Raw genomic sequence first — 20,614 nt, 5'->3', positions numbered from 1 at the left:
CTCAGCTGGGGAACGAACTGAGGCATGGAAGAAGACTAAAAACTCAATTTCTTCTCTCTCTCCGTGGAGGGAGAGGGGGACATGTGTGGCTGAGCTGTGTCACTGCTGAAGGACCAAAAGCTAAGCAAATGGCAGGCGATCTGCTCATTGCTCCATCATTGACATACATGGCTTAGATTGGAATACACAAATTTTGAAACTGTCAGGCAGAAGAAAAAGCTGTGGCATAGTTACTGCAGCTAGTTGTATTCTTGTACTTAGCCGATGCTTAAAAAACGTGTTCTGACATGGGCGTTGGGAAATGCCTGGGCTGGTGGGAAGAGGGATCCCTGCTGGTCCTTGGCCCCGGGTTGAGGCAGGTTATCAGTCCCTGCTCGCTGGCCAAGCAGCCACGCCGTGGGGCTGCGGTACTGCTCCTTGTCCCTGGCTGAGGGGCTGGCGTCTGGCAAGGGATGGTGTGGCCCACCATACCCTGTTTTCTGTGAGTCTGTGGTCCAGAGCTGCCCCTGATCAGAGTCAGGCTGCAGAGAGCCCCAGACCGGCACTCGTGCCTGTTGCGCTTGATGCGATGGGGCAGTGCTGGTGGTACAGCACCAAATTATATACGTGCTCTGGAAGGATTTCTGGCAACATGGAAAATCCTGCAGAAGGAGGAAAACATCATTAATTACAGTGCTAAGAGTACATGAAGGGGACTCCAGCTAAGGGAGAATCTGGTCATCTCCGTTGTACTGCACAGTGGTGACCTACACCAGCAGCTTATTTTCCTGCCCCTGTTCCTGTGCACTCATGTCACTAAGTAATTACACCTCATCTAATTGTGTCTTTCTGGACAGATCATTGGATACATTAATTTATGGCATACCTTGCTGCCTTTGCTGAGTGTCCCCCCTCATTTTTATCTTCTGATGCTCAGTCTGCAAGGAGCCCTGCTCCTGTCTGAATAACATGCTAATCTTGGCCACTAAATGCTTGTTGCTTTACCCCAAGATCCCAAATTATCTCTGGCAAAAGCTGATATTGTCTTAAGTCCGCTGAGTCCAATATAAATGATGCCTTGTCTTTGGAAACACAAGGCTGCCGGCATATTCAGCCTTAGGCTTCTTGTCCTCCCCATTGATGAACAGGAGGCCAGCACCTTCTGCAGCAAAGAAGCGTATCCACCTCCCCATCAGCTGCCTTGGACTCTGAGACATCATGAAGGGGGGAAAAAAAGCTCTCTAGACCTTCCCAGCATCCCATCTGTGAAATGCCCCAGCTGGAACCAGTTTGCACTGATTTTGTGAGACTTTTGAAACAGTTTTAGAAACTGGTGGTTCAAGGTTTGCCCCTCAATGGTAGAGTAGCAAGTAGGAGTCTTTAAGGACATGTCTAGCTAAGCAGGAGCAAACACATCATGGTGGATAATATGAAATCTGGAGAGAATTTTAAAAGGATATTAAAATACTTAATCATGACAAAGTGGCTCAAGAAATTGCCAGGGGAATAGCTCCCAATTCTATCACTGAAGTGCTGTTTGGTAAGAAAGGTCAAATAGCAAACTGCTGAGGACACACATACCCAACCAAAAATCATGTTATCTTTCAAGATGGTATCTCCAATTTGCTCAGGTCAGTCATCTATGTTTTTGTCTGCCTGCCTTAGATGTGAACATTTTAGGAAGCTAAAGCTATGACAAGTATTCAAAACACATCAATGAGACTCCAAACTGTCTCAAACTTGATTTCAGAGAAGACATCAGAAATTATTATTCTTTTCTTTGCCTTATAGCATTTTAATGCTTTGCTTGACTTGTATCATATTTTTAAAACTTTCACTGCAACCAGAAGAGCTGGAAATGTCACTTAGAAGTGGAAAATTTTGCCTAATGTGGCCTCCAAACAGACTTTCATGATCTCTGAATAAAACCTGAAAGGTCCAAACCCAATAAGCTGGATCTCAGAAGGGGAAGAAAATAAGTGGTTTTTGTTATTACTGGGGCTAAGCATGGTGGCGATGGCTTTGCCAGGTGCTTTGTGTGCCATTGTCTTCGTTGGCACGTAGATATTCACCATCCAGACAGTGCTGCTAAATGAGGTAGAAATTTCTCCATTTGTTCTCTTCTAGCCTGAAATTGAAGAAACAGGTCAGTAAGTCACTCTGGACTTCAAATAAAAGCTCTTTGATTTCTTTGACTGAACTCTTAGGCCTCCTGAGCCGATGTGACAGCTACGCAGATCGATGGTAAGCAATGACAGTCATACCGGTATTTCCAGCTACTTTTGTAGCTCCTTCACAGCATTACAAGCCAACACTCACCTTTCTTCCACTCAAGTATTTCCCAATGATGAGACACTAGTTTTGGGCTCATATGCTTTAGATCAGCTATTAGGAAGAAATTTTTTGCTGTGAGGGTGGTGAGGCACTGGCACAGGTTGCCCAGAGAAGCTGTGGATGCCCCATCCCTGGCAGTGCTCAAGGCCAGGCTGGATGGGGCTTGGAGGAACCTGGTCTAGTGGAAGGTGTCCCTGCCCGTGGCAGGGGATTGGAACTGGATGGTCTTTCTTTAAGGTCCTTTTCTGGTTTAACCCCAGTGGCAGCTAAGTACCATGCAGCTGCTTGCTCACTCCCCTCCCTCCTGGGGTGATGGGGAGAATTGGAAAAAGGTAAGACCCATGGGTTGAGATTAAGACTGTCACCCTTGGAGAAGATAAAGTAAATAATAATAACAACAATAATAATTGTAATGAAGAGGAGAGGGAGAAAGAGGAATAAAACCCAAGTGGTGCATTATGCAATTGCTCACCATATGCTGACCAATGCCAAGCCAGTCCCTGAGCAGCAATTGGTGGCCCCTGACCAACTCCCCCCAGTTTATGTACTGAGCATGACGTTCTGTGGTATGGGATACCCCTTCGGCTGGTTCGGGTCACCTGTCCTGGCCCTGCTCCCTCCCGGCTCCTTGTGCCCCTGCCCACCGGCAGAGCACGGGAACTGAAGAGCCCTTGCCTTAGGGTAAGCACTGCTCAGCAACAGCTGAAACATCCCTGTGTTATCAATGTTGTTCTCATACTAAATCCAAAACACAGCACTGTACCAGCTACTAGGAAGAAAATTAATTCTATCCATCCCAGCTGAAACCAGGAGATGGTCCCTTCCAACCCAAACCATTCTATGATTCTCTGATTCTGCACTGCAAATCACATGCATCCTCTTCTTGCATTCACCATAAACACAAACCAATGTCCCTTGCAAGCTTCCCAGAAGGTTAGGAGCCGCACTGTCATCTCAACCAAGCCCCCAGATACATTCAGCAAATAAGGGCAAGCTACACCTTTGTTTTGTAATGATTTTGTCCAATGCAAAGGGACACCAACATGCTATTTTCCATCTTTTGCATTGTACCGCTGTGTATGCGGGGACTAGTGGTTTCAGAGGCGGTGTCATACAGCCTGTGTATCATATAGGCATAAGCAAACACTCTCTCTGTGCACAGCAAAACAAGTACGGCCAGAGGTATGGGTAAGCAGAGCTGTGGTGAGCTGGGACAACCCAAGAGTGCAACAGCTCTGGTGATCTTGTCTTGAAAAACCTTAACCCCAGCCGTCAACAAGGCTTTGCAGCTCTTTCCAAGCCTGGAAATTAAAGTGACCTCCTGTGAGTCCTGTCCTGTGCACTGCTTCCCAACGTGACCTCACCCTTGAAGAAGTGCTTTGCCAGAAATGAGGTACTTGTCCCCAGGGCAAAGGTAGACCCTGAAAAAGCTCTCTAGTGGGAGAGAGATCTGTGTTGGGGAAGGGGGAGGAACGGTCTGCTGATGTTACATTTGACTTGGTTACTGATGTTACATGACTTGGTAGTAAAATTATTTTTTTCCCCTGTTTTTTACAGGCGGGAGCAGCTGACAAATCCATCCCGTCTGTGCTTTTTCTGTGCCGTTACAAAATTAGAAAGTTGTTTTTCAATGAACATGAAATTGCTGAAGAATAGAAACTGAAGTGCCATAAATAGCACTGGGCTCTTTGAAGCCACAAAGAGGAGGTTGTTCTGCTGGGAAATGCCAGGCCTGGGAACACAGGTTTTCTTTGTTCGTATGCCCTTATGCAGCAGCTGGCATACTTTAAGCACGACTCCCAGATTTGCTTGTGCTGCTAACTCAGGACAAAGAGGAAATAGTGACAGGCTGGGAGCGGAGGCCAAGAGAGATCCCAGTCCTTCAACCCACCTGGCTCAATGGGGCAATGGTCTTCTAAGGAGAGACATTGCAGGGTAAAGAACAGGTCTGCAAGTAAAATTTGGAAGGGGCAAATTATTTGAGCCCCCTCAAGGGTATTATGTTTCTGTGTTGTCTCAGGGGGGATAAAGAAAACTCAGTTCTTCCTCTTAGGAGGTATGGCTTCATCTCCAATGTCCTTGTCACCGTTGTCAGTGGGTTTTGCATTGGGGATGGTGGCAGCTGACACAACAGGGCATTCACCTGTAGGTTGTCCAGCTCTCCTGAAAAGACCATTTTAGTGCCCTGTTTGAGCTGTTTGGCTCAAAATGCAGCTGAAGAAGTGACAGGCGCTGATGAGGTTAGTGCTGAACCCAGGTTAAATCCCTCTGCGGTTGTACCCCACCGTCAGGAAGGGCAAATCACAGGCAACTTCCACTGGACACAGCTCCCCAAAGGTGTCACCTCATAAAAGATGGTTGATCTGAGCCCAGACATGCGAGATGACTGTAGAAGCCTGTTATGTTTTATCTGGTGCCAATGCATGTCTGGGGAATTGAGCCCCCATCCTACATCCCTGTCTGCTTCCCGGAAGGATGATCTCTCGGCTTGAAACCCAGAGCTGCCCATGGCTGTGCCCTGGCTTCGCGCAGCCCCTGCTTGGCTTTCAGAGTTGGAAACCAGGGTGGTCATTAAAACCCACTGACATTCAAAAGACCCCCCAGCTTAACTCTAAAAATGTTTTTAATAAAGGATAAGGTGCTGGCTCTGAAGGCTTTTGTCTTGCGTACCACATGGTGGATAAAAGCACAAAAGACGCTTGTAAACGGGAACTTTATTAAACGTTATTAAAGGGGTTGCAGGACCGAGGGCTGCACCTTTCAGCTTCATTGCGGGAGAACCACTGTGATAAAACTTGGGTTTTAAACTAGGCTATGGCAAGCGGGTTTAAACACTGTCAGTGTTTTTATTATATGGGTAAGCACGGAAACATTTTCTTAACTCATGAACACTTGGTGAAGTTGTTAATTGGTTTTAGGTGCCTGCGAGCGTCTGGGCATTGCACTAATTGCTCGCTCTGTTTTTAGCCTATGAACAGTGCAGGAATAAATGTCCCTTGGAACCAAGCCTGAGGACGGACAACCACAACACAAGAGGGTTAGGCGCAGTTTTTCCAAGGAACAGTAGCCAAGATCTTGGGGGAAAACCTGCCAAAATCATCAGCTGAAGTAAGTAACTCAAGAAGGAGCCAGGCAGGTTTCCAGAGCTGCAGGGTATGAGGTAAAGCCATTAACAGGATTTTTGGTTTTAAGATAATGAGAGATTGGTTAGTGATTGGGATTTCCTGGACTCACAGGACTTAGGAAAATCTAGAAACCCGGACATGGATGGCTTGCCTGGGGGAAGAGGGTGCAGGGGCTGCTCCGTGCCCACCACCAGCCGTGGGAAGGGTGAGGTCCCCCATGCAGCCTGGCCCACCCACCTGCTTGGCAGCCATGGCGCAGCACCTGGTAGTCTGCACCCAGAAGAGGATGGGGTTCCCTCCAAGGCAGGGGGCCTTTTGGGTGTTTTTGTTAAATCCCCTATTCTTCCAGTTATTTGGTGAAAGGAGCTGCTTCTTTTCAGGGACAAAATGCACAAAACCCAGTCGGTCACCACGAGGGCACAGCGGGGTGTCACTTGCAAAACTTCTGGGATTTTAATGCCAAACTCTGTCCTTCATTTGGAGGAGCTGGTGGGAAATTTTTGATTTTAAGGATTTTCCAGCAGGGTTGTGCTAAAAAGATGGAGGAATGCATAAAAATGAATTGGCCATTGACTGTGGGGTCTAAGTCTGGGCAGACCCAGGGACAGGTTAGTGTGTGCTAGCACCCTGCTGAATAGCCAGCAGGACCTTGGATGACGGATTAGACAGCCTACCAAACTTTGCATTTGCCTGTGCCCTTAGGTTCCTCCTACTTTTCTGTATGCTGGGGGCTGAAGCTGTCCCTCTCAGATGCAGGATGGCAGCCCTCTTGTGCTTGGTGGCTCCTGAGTGATGAGAGCCAACATGTTTTCCATGCTCACCAGGACAGGAAAGAAATCCCCTCAAAATCCTCTGCTGTCTCCTTGTTTGTTTTTTTTTTATTTTTTTAAATATACATAAGGAACACATAGCATAAATGAACAGAACCTGTCAGCCTAAATGAAGAGATTCCTCTTCAGATGGGCATGCAAGGTGGAGTTGGACTTTTCCTAAAGCACTTTGTTACAATTAGCTTGTGCCAAAACTGGCATGTGTGTAGCATTGCATCTGGCTGTGCAAGCATTAATGCGATCGTAGGATGCTTCTATGCTTTACGTTTTCTCCGTAAGTAAATGATCATTGCAAATCTCTTGGCATTCTTTATGGTAATCAAGAGATTGACTAAATAGTAATAAAAAAACTAGCTTTCCAGAAAAACAAGGTTAAACTGCCCTACAAGCTGTGTCTTCACAAACACCACGTCATCTGAACTGAAGACAAAGAATTTTCAAACCCCAACTATGTGTAATGGAACTAGTTAATTTTATGCCTGTGGGTAAATTTTCTCTGTCTTTCTTTGTCTCCCTGAAGAATTTGCTTCATCTTGGTGCCTTTCAGTGTGAACCAAGGCTCCATGACTGATGCAAGGATACTGGGATTTTTAGTTATTAGAAAGGGGTATTCAAATACTCAAATATTTGTATGCATTAGCCCTTGCCTTGTTAAATTAAAACTGTCTTAAACATGGGTTTGTTGCAAGAATCTTAATTCCTATCTTGACCTAATGTAACCCTGTGCCGTAACACTTTGATGCCCTCTGAGAATGCCCTTGCTTGTTTCATTTCCCCCCACCCTTTTCCGTATGAGGGATGCCTGCTTTAGGGGGGCTTGGGAATGTACTGGCGTAACATCCCTGGTAGGGACAAGGCTGGCTAAATAGCTTCCACAAGAAAATATCCCAAATAACAAGATTAAACCCAACGAATTCTCCCCACTTTCAGGGATCCCATTCAAGCAGGAGATAAGAAATGGGAAGAAATGTCTATGATGAGAGCTATACCCTAAAGCCGTGGAGGACCTTAGTGGTTACATCAGCAGTTAGGTCCGTGGGGGCTCAGCACGCTCGCTGGGTGGAAAGCTGGTGGTAACAAGTACCACTGCCCGGAGGGAAGTGGGGATTCGGGCCTGGAGACCGGTCCCTTACAGTGTGGGTCCAGGTCCATCCAAACCCTTGGAGGTTAAGGAAAATTTCAGGGCCAAGCAAATGCCACTTACCTAGTTTAGGGCGGAGTGTGAAACTTGAGTGTTTCAGAAGAGGTTGATTTCTTTTTCTTTTTAAACCCATAAAGTGTTGGATTCCTCTCTTGAGGAAAAATGACTAAACTTTGACATTCACTGCCTTGCAGCCTGAGTCTCCCATATTCACACACATGCTTTTCCTAGAAGAAGTCATCCAGAGAAACAATGTGCCTTTTGTTAAAAGCAGCCGGTTAAGTCAATGCTGCTTTCAGATTCCTCCGTGACAATGGAAAAAGCCTCGTGACCTTTTGGTTTGCTGTCTGCCATCATGTCAAGCCAGGCTGGGCTCTGCAGGCTGGGAGGTGACAGGCAGGATGCCCATACCCCTGAAGAGGTGCGTGTGGTTTCTGGAGTACCACTGAGCAGGTCCCAGCCAAAAGCAGAGGGAGGTGCTGCCCTGCCAGGTGGGATGTGGAGACGCCAAGTCTGGTGCCTGACACCTCTTCAGAGCCGCACTCCATAGCACTTGAGAGGATTAGCTAGAGATGGAAAAGAGCTCTTTTAGGGTCTCTTCTGTCTCAGTCTGTGCCTGGGCACACTTATTTTTGGCCATTTGCTTTTGCTTGCCTCAGCTTGGCTTTGCATCATTCCTCACCTCTTTCTAGCCAGCCTGCTCGCATCCATTTCTGCTCTCATTTATTTTAGCAAAGTGAGTTCTCCTCTCCTGCTTTCCTTCTTCCCTCTTCATTGTTTTTGGTGGGGGTGGGGGTGGAGGGAAGTATCTTTTGACTTTTTGTATGGGTTTTTTTTGAGAATAACTGCTTCCTTTTTTTTTCATCCTGCAAATCACATTACTAAGGCACATTAATGGGGGTGCACACCAGTGCTAGAGAAGTAGGAAGCTTCAAAAAAACCACATGCTGATGACAGTGTCTGTAACGGACTTTCTCCCAGGTGTGCTGTGGGGATCATGCAAATAGCATCTCAACAGGCTGTCGGGACAGTTCGTTATAGGGGTCATGGGTCAATGCAATGAGCTGCTGCAGGTGCTTAGTGTACATTATTGGCTTACTTTAGAAATAGTTTGCAAAATCTTTTAGCCAGACCATCTGCATGATGCTGAGAAAGGAATGGTGTGTGCGTGTGTGTGTGTGTGTGTGTCGTTTAGGGAACTTGCACATACTGGTGGACTGAGATTTACATTGTGTATAAAGTAACTGTCCTGCCTATCAATCCTGAGCCACCTTAGATGGTGTACTAAAGACAAAGGATGATTAACAAAAAAAAAGGCTAATAGACTTTGACCTGCTTTTGACAAGTTAAACCACCAGAATCTTCCAACTGCTTTGTAAATCATTGAGCTGCATTTATACAGATGTTTTGCTTATATTCTGTGGTTCCAACTGTCGGGTGAACAACATGAGATACTAGTTTTAAATGGTATCTTGGCCTTTGGCAGTATCTAGCTCTTCTCTAACTGAATAATTTACCTATTCATTTGCACGGGGATAAAAAGTCACAGTTGATGCAGAGGAGTAAAAAGTAGAGGAGTGATGCGAGGTGTATCGTAGTAAAGATATGAGATGCATCACAGTAAAAAGCAGAGGAGGAAGGATGCTTTATGTTTTCATTGCATTATAAAACTTATTAATAAGTTTAGAGCTATAATACCAAATGCTAAAAAAATGTAAATAAAAGAATTTGTACCTCTCTGCATCTAATGCACGAGCAGCATTGATGCCGGCCCACATTTGGGTATGCATGCTGCAGGTCAGGGCTTGGCTCCTTAGTGTTGTGGTGTGGGTTTTGTGCTGTGTTAATCCAAATCTTTTGTATTTTAAGATCACCTGCTCCCAACCTGTCCTGCCTACAAAAAACCAAGGAGCAAGGACTGGCTCCTTGGTCTGCTGGGACTATTTGCAGTGACTGCCCCCACTTCACTGTCCCATCTGTCTGTGCCTGGTCTGTGCTCTACTATGACCTTTGCACCGAATCTGTGAAATCACAGCAATTTGGCATTCCTCCCTGTCACAAGCTGTGTTAGCAGAAGCAGCAAATGATCCCTGTCTTCTTCAAATGAGAAGGTAACACCAGAGGTGTTGGTGATGCCACAGGGAGCAGCTGTGATGCTGCAGCCCCACGTGCACCAGGTCAGCATGGTCCTGAGCGAGCTTGAACCGTGAGGCAGGGACCTCTTTCATTGTTGGCTCTTCTTAACATGATTGCCGCCCTCAGGTCTCAGCTTACAGCTCGTTTAGCATGCCTGCCCACTACGAGCATGCTTGCCAGTCTTTGGCTGCCTGCATGCTCAGCCCTTGCACCGTTAAGTCTGTGCTTAAACGTAAGTACAGTCCTTAAGCCAGGGTCTTACAGCGAAGATATTGATGAAGGTAAGGTCTCGTTTTTCCTCTTGCATCTGGCCTGCTCTCTTGGAACCCTGCCACACTGAAAGCGGGTCATGTCAAAAAACTGAGGGAGTGAGGAGGGCAATGGCAGCTGTATCTCCAGTATGATCTGCCTCATTTTGGGCACATTAGGTGAGTTCGTACTAAAGGGATGCAGTGAGGTGCTCGGTCCCTTCCCCTCAGTGTGACAGCAGAGAAAGAGGACACGAAGTTTCAGTGTTCCCTGTTCACCCGCTGTTCACTGAGGACCACCACAGGGGCTGGGGACAGCAGAGAGTGGGAGGGACCTGCACAGCAGTTTCAGATAATTTGGATGGGAAAAATTAGTGTCATTTTGGTGCATCACATTTCCGCCACGCTTTCTGCTGCTGAATGCAGAGCTCGCGGGTTTTTCATTAAAATGGACTTTGGGCTTTCCCATGAGCTGGAAGCAGTGAATGCAGCTGGCAGAGTCCCAGGTGGACACAACCCCCAGCTGGGGGGAAGGAAGGGGCAGGAGAGGCACAGCTGGTGGGGTCACCGGCTCGGATGGAGGAGCGTGAGCTTCACGGGCCAGGGGAGATGGCTGGATGTCCTTGCCCCTGCACTACCCTTCCCTGCACTGCCCGAGCTGGAGGAGGGGATGAGGCAATGCTAAGGTTGCTCCTTTGCTACCACCAAATATTTTTGGGATGGGGACAGCATGTGCAATGCTATGATAACAGGGAGCATGTTCCTTGGTTCAACATTTCCCTGTAAATCATGGCAGGGAAGCATCCCTGTCCCTACTCAAATGCATTTTTTTCAAAAAACCCCACATTTATTCATAACTGTCAATTTGGAAACGAGAGTAGGTGACCTTATGGATGCTGAACCAATCCAAGCTGAAATGCAGATGTTAGTACAGTTGGCATGGAGCATGATTTAGTCATGACAACAGCAAAAATATCTGGGTCACCATTCCTCGTATCAATCTCCCATACAACATGTTTTCCTAACCAAGCAATGCTATTTTTGGACTTTTTCCAAACCACCATCTGCATGTAGTATTGTCATGTTACTCAGAGAGCCTGGCCTGAGAAGTTAACATAACATACTTGTTTAATGATTTGAACTGAAAAGGCTGTTGCTAAGAATGGTTTTGTACCAAGTCCTGGTATCGAAAAAGGACTTTTTTTTCTTTTTTTTTTTTTTCTTTCATATTTGTGAAATGTATTTAGTTTATAGGTGCTCAGTGTATGTTTCCACCCTCAGTAAGAGGTTCCAGGGACTGTAAAATTTTGGCTTGTGCTAGAAGAAACTAACTTACATGCATTTAAAAAGGAAAAAGCTCACAAAATTAGTATTCAGGGAACATACATGTTTTAGTGCAGCCCGCATGGCACTGTTTGATGATGTTAACAAGTCTCAATTCATCCTGAACATGTGCCTGGGGTAGAGAAGGAATTTATTTTCTGCCTGTTACTGATGAGGATGCTTAAGCACAGAGGTGAAGGGCTGAAGCCAATGGGACCACAATGGCTCTGACCTGATGCTGACTTTAGAAACAGAGAGCTGTCTCCGAGCCTACGCACCTTGTGTGAGGATGGTTTTCTGTTGCATATGGTCCCAGCAGTGTAAGCCAACGTGCCTCCTCTGCTGAGCCTCTCCTGGCTTTAGGATGTGGTTTTTGTTGTGGATAATTTTATTGCTGTGGCCCTGTCTGGTGGATTTTCCCAGCCCTGCTCCTTCATCTGCATGTTTCCACCTCTCTCCTGACCATGCTTGCACCCGTGCTCAAGACAAGGCAGTTCAGGAAGCTGGACAGGTTGAAAAGGAGGAATTTGTCCTTTTTTCCCCTTCCTGCTCCCTTTCCTTATGGTTGTTTTGGAAACGGGGGAGCTCTGGTGCCAGATTACACCCAGCTGGTAAGGATCTGCAGCCTTGGGCAACCAGGGTCAGGGTCCAGTTTCCAGCCCTACCTGGCTTTGCACAGCTCAGCCTGTCCAAAGCAAAACTGTACGGGATGGCTGGGGCATCCAGGGTCAAAATCTGAGATGGTTTTTTCACATTTCCAACTATTGCTGAACTTAGTTCTTTCTTGAATAGAATCACACTACAGGTGTAGCACAGAGGACACAATTTTTCTGCATGCAGTCATGCCAGATGTTCAGACTAATGATGCTGTGAGTAATGTTAAGGATATCTGTTTGGGCTTTTAAAGTAGATTTTCATATGCTTATTTATCCTGTCAGAAGTTGGAGAACAGGTAATTATGGAAGTTATTCAGATTTTATAATGCTGTCCTCATCTTTGAAAAAAACCCCACAATCACCTTCATCCTGAAGAATGTTGAATCTCTTCCTCAAACCTTCCAAGATACACTCGTTCCCCAGAAAATGTAGTTGACTTTCAAACATTTTATTCAGTGACAATGCTGTTCACGTTGTCACAACAATCTCAAAAGCAAAAGCACTTCTGAGTTAGACAATTTGTTACCTGTTTATTTTGATGACATCGTGAACTCTTGGGTTTTTTAACCTGTTTGAAGGCTGAACAATACAAAAAATCTTTCAATGCTTGCAGTATCAGAGAACAACTTAGTTTTCCTCTTTCTCAGGATTGCTGGTCCAGAATAGATACTGTGCATTGCCCTGCAGCAATGTGCATACTGAGAAATAAACCACTGATAATAGTTGTATTTGTGCAGCAATTTTGCAAAAGGACTTTCTAAAACAGCTAAAGACAGACCTTTTCTGGTTCTAAGGATTAAAATGTCTGGTGTAAAGCCTGTCTCCTAGAAGATTAAATCCTTCAGCTGAACCATTTGCTTTGCAAGCGTACTTTTTTTCTGGGAGAATGTGTTCGCTACAAACGGTTGTTGAACAATCACACATTCCCGAGTTAGAGATCACCAGCATTCCCATCAAAAAGCATGGGCACATCAAACAGCTACACCAAGACCATCTTGGATAAAATATCCCTAGTGGCACAGTCCCATACGGTGTGGGAGGCATTTTAATTCAACCGATATGGGAGGCTCTTGACTTCACTGGGCTGTTCCAAAACACTCAAATGCTTTGGGCGTCGGTATCTATCATTCACCAACTGTAACACCCAGGGCACCAGGCCAGAGTTAAAGCAAGCAGCTTACCTTGTGTGATATTCAGGAACTGCTGGACAACTATTGTATCAGGTAAAATGTCTTCCACATGTAACGGACCATGTAAGATGCTTCCACGTGTTGAATGCTGTTAGTACACAGCAGACAGAGGGGCTGAGAGCGAGAAATGTTGACCTTGCTTTGCTAAAAGGTTCATTGTCAGAACAGAGTCTGGTTTGCTCTCCCCAGATGCTGGCAGAAAGAATAGTAAATGACGAAATGCAAATTGTTCTTTGTGTTTTGTTAAAGATGGGGCCAAAATTGATGTTTTCCCCCAAAGCAGAACTACCTAGGAGCTGAACAACAACTTCCCTTACATTTACAGCAGACACTGAAGAGCTTTACCTATTTTCACTAAGACAGTAGCAATTAAAGCACTAACTAACCCAGCACCTTTTCTAATCTAGAGGTTCTGTACAACAATTATGTTTTCAAATCAGATTTCTGGATTCGATACATGGTTGGGAATTGTATTTTTATTTCTCAATAAATACCTTGTACATTCTCATTTTTATAAGAATATTGTTTATTAATAACACAATTATGTGCAATAGCCAACACAGCACAACTGCTTGTTTTTTTTAATTAATTGTCCAAATTATTTTAATACTTGTTTTCTAATAATTAACAAAAATATAATCGTAACTGTATAGCTAAAGAAAACCTCTGGTATTCTTGCATCTCTTACCTGTACTCTCAACCAGGCATCAGGGTTCTTTTTTTTGGCTTGATTTTGCACATATAATACAGAATCTATATCTCCTGTTGAATGCTTGTCTGCTCAAATATTACATCAGTATATCTGATCAGTGACTAGGATCTTTAGCCTTAATTTTATCAGGCTAATAGAAAAGCTCTAGCATGAGATTTGCACTTAATGTTTGACACCTAGTGTTGGTAAAGGAAAGAAGCGGGGGGTGGGGTGGGGGGGGAAAGACTGCTGGATTCAAAGATTCAAAAGTCCTTCCTACTCTCCTTGCACTTTGTGCTAGCCCATCACTTTTACCCATAGTTGTGTGAAGCTGCTTATGCCTCTAAATGTTGAACGTGCATTGCTCTGACTGAAATGACATCTGCCTGGGCTTTCTGTATTATTCTTGCACCTCAGTTAAATAATAATCCAGAATGACTGCACACTGTTACTAACTGGCTAGTGAGTACGAACACATTCCATATGTAAACAGAACTAGACCAAAATCTGCATTATAAGAGGTAGTTAAAATCACTACTGCTGATGTGACTAATGCTATTAAAGCATTAGTGATAGGTCAGGACCCGCTCCGACCGGCAGCTCTATTCACTCACCGAAACATGCCTTTTCATAAAAAATGATGAGTGTGAAAGTGCCTTAACAAGCTGTGAGAAGAGATGAAAAATACCTTAAAGGCTTTCCAAGGGAATGAGTGACACACAGCACTGGCACATGCATTGCAATGAGAGCAGTCGCTGGTGCTGCTGTTAGTTAAACAAAGCCACGTTACTCTTAAGTATTTTACTAATTAAAAATAAATGCATATTAAGAAGCTCTGCAAGTCCCAGCAACATGAAAGAAGAATGTTTGCTGAATTTCTGAGCTGTGAGATAACACTGCCAGTCCTTGTGAGACAGGGAAAAGCACAGCTGTGGCTTTGATTTCCCTGGGGTAGCGGCAGGCATTAAAAGCAGGTGAGCGATGCACGGCCCCAGGAAAATTTTGCCCTAAATTGTTAAAATTTAGAGAGACGCTGTCAGGTCAAATATGCTCTGCAATGAAGCATTGTTAAAAGCAAAACCCAAACCCCCTCCTTCTGAACTGAAAAAAACCCCCAAGAATGTTTCATTCATTTATTCTCCCCTTCTCTCAAAGTCCACTGGGAACTGCTTCTACCCCCTGCCAGCCGCCCTCCCGGCCGAGCCGGGCCCCAGACATGAACGTGTCCTGTGGGCCCATGGAATGTGAACTGAAACACAACAGACATCTCCTGAAACAAAGAATAAAGCCAAACACTACAGAAAGGTAACTTTAAATAGCACGACATGAAATATAATGTGCAGGGATAATAAAATAAAAGGTTTAAAGTTGGATTTACCTTAGCTTCTCTTAAATAACCCTATTTTTATACAGTATAGATAACAGTATTATACTGCATGTGAATCTGAGGTGAGAAAGTTTATCCACTCAATCTAGAAAGTGTATAGCACATTTGCTAATTAACTGTAATAAAATTATTCTTTTTTGAAGGACTGCTGGCAATAAAAGCAGAGATGCTGAAGCAATTTCCACGTAAAAAAAACATTTCATAACAGATTTATGAATATGCCAGTTCTTTATTGCATTTAGTATCGCATCATATGTTTACAGGACCAAGATATTTATATTTTGAAGAGTACTTCCCCTCAGTAGCCGCATCTGTGTGTATGTGCATGTACATGCATTTGTCCCAGCCAGGGATAACCTTCTCAACCTTCTCCTCCCAATTCCCTTCTCTCCAAACAGGAATTGCATCTTCAACCTCTTTGTTTTCACATATATAGTTATCATAACAATACCAACAAGCCTTTGAAAAATATCTTCCGTCCTCTCTTGCCCTAAAGAGCTTCAAAGCTGGCCAGGCTTTGAAACACATCCTAAATATGTGACATTTTTAATGGTCTGGTAACAATTTTTGCTGCAGGACTGATGGAGTAGAGAATGACCACTAGAAACTGGACCCTTTCAAACACTGATGGTTGTATTTAACGGGATCAAATTAATCTTTATCCCCTCCAAGGATACTGCTCACAGTGCAGTTTGAGCAACTGTGGGATTAAGAGAAATATCAGATGTGGAATATTGCAATTCCTCCTTCAGATTTCTATAAGTACCCTCCCCTGACTTTTTTCTGTTCAGTTACTCTCAAATTAATATCAGCAGAGAATCAGTGATGATGCACGCCCCTCACGCCAGCTTAATTAAATCATACATTCAATTCATCAAGTATTCCAATGTTCCTGGTGCAGCACAAGGTATCTATTCTTTAGTAAATAAAGAGGAGTTACTGCCTTATGGGACAAGCCAAACACCAGCCAACTGAATTATAAAATAAGTCTTTATAACTATCCTAGATATTAAATATACCCCAACACAGATATCTTGCTAAAATAAAAATAGATTTTTTTCCTCTTCCTTTATAAAAAAGAACTTATTTTCTCATGCCTAGATCTCTCTTCCAGTTTCATCCTCAGAAGACCCAAGCAAAACAGATCAGGAAGGAGCTCTAGCAAAGCATTAGCAACTTTTTTGTTTTCCAATCAAAAAGGCACCTGCATGTACCGAGGCCATCCCAGGGATTCTGGGCAACAGTGCAGCGGGACAGCTTCATCAGTCATGCAAAGGAAATGTGGCAGTAATTCCCTCCTTGGAAACGGTGGCTGTTGGGTTCTTAAGACCATTTTGACCCTTTCCCCTTACTTTTCACAGGCGGAACTGAATAAATCTATTTTTGTTTTGTTTTCCTTCGTAACAGCCACTTTCTCTAGATCTGACAACTCTGAGCGCTGTGCCTGATCAGATAATGAATGTTTACACGTGACGGTCAGTGTTTCCGAACTGCTCCATTGTTTCCAGCATCCGGCAGTGAAGCCCCAGTGCCCATCAGGACAAGAAAGCAACAGCAGAGGAAGGAAGGGTTTCCTGCCTGACAAGAGCAGTCCTGTTTAAATGAGATGGAGGTTACTACCCACTCAAATATACACACGCAAGACACTGAAACAGATTGCCTGGCTCTGCCGTGCATAACATTATCAAATCCCAGCGAACTGTGTTCAATAAAACTTATAGTACTGGCAACATGGCAGGCAGAGGAATGATCACAAGCTGTCCTTTATTTATTTGTCCCTCCGGAAAAACATTCACTCTGCTGCCATCCGGCCGTTTACCTCTGCCCTGCTGCAATTCTTTGAACGCGCTAAGTTGGTTGAGGGATTTTTGGGTGAAATTTTACAGGCCAGCTGTTGTGCAGTTTTGGATAGCTTTGCTGATTAGAGAACAGTACGTATTTTATTAATAACTGTGTTTATCCTCTGCTTTAGGGTTTGCATCTCCAGCTGCAGTGGGCTTCTTCTTTGAATGCACACACCGTGGCATCAGTGATGCTTAGGCACTTGACAACATGGTAGATGTGAAGATCTGCTGCAAAATCTGGGGGATCTCTTTGGTATCCATGGCAATAAAAGACCGACCTGCTGGTAGTGTCCTCTGCAGCCTATGGAGCAGAATGAGGGACAAGACACAATTACCATTTCAAATTATCTTCCCTACCACAAGCCAGGGTTCCTTAAGAATGGATGTTTTTCCTTTTGAATACCTTCCCAGTCCATGCCGTTCACGTTGCTTCACCATGCAATTAAAGGCTTGGGAAAGCAGCAGCGGGAGGAAACACTGAGGGCAGCTAAGTCACAGAGGTCCTTCCAGCAGGACAATTAAAGTGTTTCTAGAGATTTCTATTCACGCCCTCTTTCAGACATGTAAAAAATTCCATTTTGTTCAAGGTACCAGTGACCCCATGAGGTATTACCACAACGGGTTTTCTGAGGGCAGCTAGAGATTTACTCTGGAAATGAAGATATTTACTTACTCTAAACAGATTAACACAAACCCACCGCTCTTTCAGTTCAACACCTCCAGTGATTATAAATGTGCTCTTTGTACTTCCTTTTTGAGATCACAGCAGATTAGATGGAAAGATATTTTTCTGCCAATACTAGCCTGACACATTTTTATTCACTGCTAAACCCCACTCCCCACCCCCAGCCCCTTAAAAAAGCTAAACAAGGTGCATGTTACAAACCCCATCTCCCTCATGTCCAGTCAGCAGGCTTAGAATTCATTTTTTCACTCCTTTTTAAAGGAATTTATATGCCACACCATTTCTCCAATGCTGTTAAGTCTCACTTTTAAAGTGAGTTTTTAAAGAAGCTGCAATAGAGAATTCCCTTCTTCTTCCCCCACAGCAGTTACAGGAAGGCTTTGTCTAATTCTGTGCTTCCACGTACACAGAAATGCATTTCAGTGACAGCATTGTGTGCATTTTCCATACCCAGTGAACTAGGCAATTATAAGATCTCCTCTTACATAGCAGGATATGGCCAATGCCTTTTCATTTTTTTATTCCTAGCAGAAGTAAAAGGACTTTTCTAATTATTATCTTTCAGAATGGATTCTCTTCTCATGCATAACGCAGCTCTGATGTACAGACCTGCAGACGTGACTAATGGTGGCTGTGCAGATGTATCTTTCAACTCTTTACTGACTAAAACTATGTACCGAGGGTCAATTTCCTTCTCTCATTCTGCTCTAGTTGAAGACTTGAACAGAAGCAGAAAAGGCTTTTTTGTGGCTATACCAGCTTTTTGCCGCATGTACTGGATGTGGAACTGAAGGACACCTGGGACACAATTTCCTTCTTTTCCCCTGTGCCCAAAGAATTTGAAGTGAAATTATGTAGTAGCACTAAAAATAGGCATACTGGCTCAGACTCCAAAGAATTTATGTTTCTAACACAAGGGGAGTACCTGAGTCAAATTTTTGGCAGTTTTGAAGACCATTAAACTTCAGCTTCTCTTACTTTAATCTCTTTTCTTAGGTCCACACATTCAAACCGCATACTGGACAACGGCAAAGGCACCATGACTCTGTCATGACTGCGGAGTGGTGTTGCTTACAGGGACAGTACACATCCTCCAGTGGGACGATGGCTTCAGGTTCTCCCTTTGGATGCACAGAATGCTCTGCACTAGCTGGCCATAAGGGTTGTCTGCACGGACCCAGAAACCAGTTTCCTCCCTGACACAAGGCAGAAGCTACTGCTCCTTACTAGTAGATAATTGAAAAGAAGAATGAAAAAAGGATGAAAAGCTGGACATGAGCCAGCAATCTGCACCTGCAGCCCAGAAAGCCAACTGTGTCCTGGGCTGCATAAAAAGAAGCGTGGCCAGCAGGTCGAGGGAGGTGATTCTCCCCCTCTGCTCCACTCTGGTGAGACCCCACCCGGAGAACTGTGTCCAGCTCCGGGGTGCCCAGCACAAGAAAGACGTTGACCTGTCAGACTGAGTCCAGAGAAGGGCCCTGAAAATGCTCAGAGGGCTGGAACACCTCTCCTATGAAGAAAGGCTGAGAGAGTTGGGGTTGTTCACTCTGGAGAAAAGAAAGGTCCAAGGAGACCTTACTGAGGCCTTTCAGTACATAAAGGGGGCTCATAAGAAGGATGGAGGGAGACTTGTTACCAAGGGCATGTAGTGACAGAACCTGGGGCATCAGTTTTAAACTGAAAGAGGGTAGATTTAGATTGAACATAAGGAAGAAATCTTTTACAATGAGGGTGGTGAGATACTGGAACATGTTGCCCCATCACTGGAAGTGTTCAAGGTCAGGTTAGACAGGGCTTTGAGAAACTTGATCTATTGAAAAGATGTCCCTGCCCATGGGAGGGCAGTTGGACTAGATGATCTTTAAAGGTCCCTTCCAACCCAAACCATTCTGTGATTTTATGACGCTATGATCAAAACCTTATGCAGAACACCAGCATGGGCAACTATACCTAACTTCACTGCAATAAAAGCTTAGTTTATATTTATGATGAATGGAAACAAAGAAAGCTACATTAGGCATAAACCAAATATACTTACCTATCTGCCTGGTCTCCTAAGGATCCTATAAATATGGCAAAAGCATTAACTTGAGCATTGGTGGTCAAGACCTGGGCAAACCTTGATGGCTGAATACCATATCGCTCAAGATTTGCATCACTCAAGACAATAACAAAATACTCATCAGCCTCTTCCTTGGCAATGTGACGAATGGCATGCTCTGTCCCTTCCAAGGTATGGTCTCCACTCATGCAGAACTGAGCATGGGCATGCATGATCTGTGTACATAGCATAAACAAATGGAAATATGTAAGATAACTTCAGGAGTAAACATTCATTTCAGCTGGCGCAGGAGGGAGTAAATATTCAGTTATGCTGTATTAGGGGTTGCTTCTGAAATGTGGACAGTGCTCTAGATACTTCAGAAGAGGCAGATTTCTGTATATAATATGTCATATTTTAAGATAGGCATCACTTAAAAACACAGTGGGTCAAACAATCAAAACACATGCATGGATGTAATTAGACTGGGCTTCAGGGAAGGTAAAATACTTTGATCAGCTCCAGTTTGAGTAGCTACACTTCTATGTATTTAAGGAAGAAAAAGGGCTTAGTTTCCTAAATACTGTGACCAGCTCCTGCCTGTTTATAATTTGCATTAGACTTCCAAACCCTTGTAGTGTCACAGCTATTACCAAATATCCAACTCCTGAGAGTGACAGCAAGTTTTAAAAATGTTGAAACATTTTGTCTGAGCTGTTACGAAATAAATACACTGTTTTCATTGAAGAAGCTGTTTCCTATGCAGAAGGCAAGGAGTTTTAGACTTGAGAAAATCCAGTCCTTCTAACACAAATAGCTTCCCATCTTTTAAAAATAATTTTTGGAAGAAGCTCAAATACACAGTTCTAACCTATCAAGCTGCCAACCAGGTAAATCCTAAAATATGTTCAATTTTTCTTCATCCTATTACAATAAAAACTTGGTGAATACACTCACTTTGCAATTGTGATTTAACACATTTTTAGTCTAGCATTGACACATTT

General features: G+C 44.1%; 1 protein-coding gene across 2 annotated transcripts in view; it reads right to left on the bottom strand.

The window, feature by feature from the left end:
• Nucleotides 1–15,249: 15,249 nt before the first annotated feature.
• VWA8 (von Willebrand factor A domain containing 8) overlaps nucleotides 15,250–20,614 on the bottom strand; it is a 185,933-nt gene continuing 180,568 nt past the window's right edge. For both annotated transcript variants that reach the window (XM_056329815.1, XM_056329816.1), the window contains exons 44-45: nucleotides 19,608–19,846; nucleotides 15,250–17,185 (exon numbers count right to left, since the gene is read on the bottom strand). In XM_056329815.1, the coding sequence (XP_056185790.1) occupies nucleotides 17,077–17,185; nucleotides 19,608–19,846 (348 nt within the window). In that variant the 3' untranslated portion in view covers nucleotides 15,250–17,076. The remainder of the gene's footprint in view (nucleotides 17,186–19,607; nucleotides 19,847–20,614) is intronic.

This window comes from Falco biarmicus, chromosome 2, assembly GCF_023638135.1.
Source record: "Falco biarmicus isolate bFalBia1 chromosome 2, bFalBia1.pri, whole genome shotgun sequence".
In the NCBI taxonomy this organism is placed as follows: domain Eukaryota; kingdom Metazoa; phylum Chordata; class Aves; order Falconiformes; family Falconidae; genus Falco; species Falco biarmicus.
This window is presented reverse-complemented; position numbering and strand designations above follow the sequence as displayed.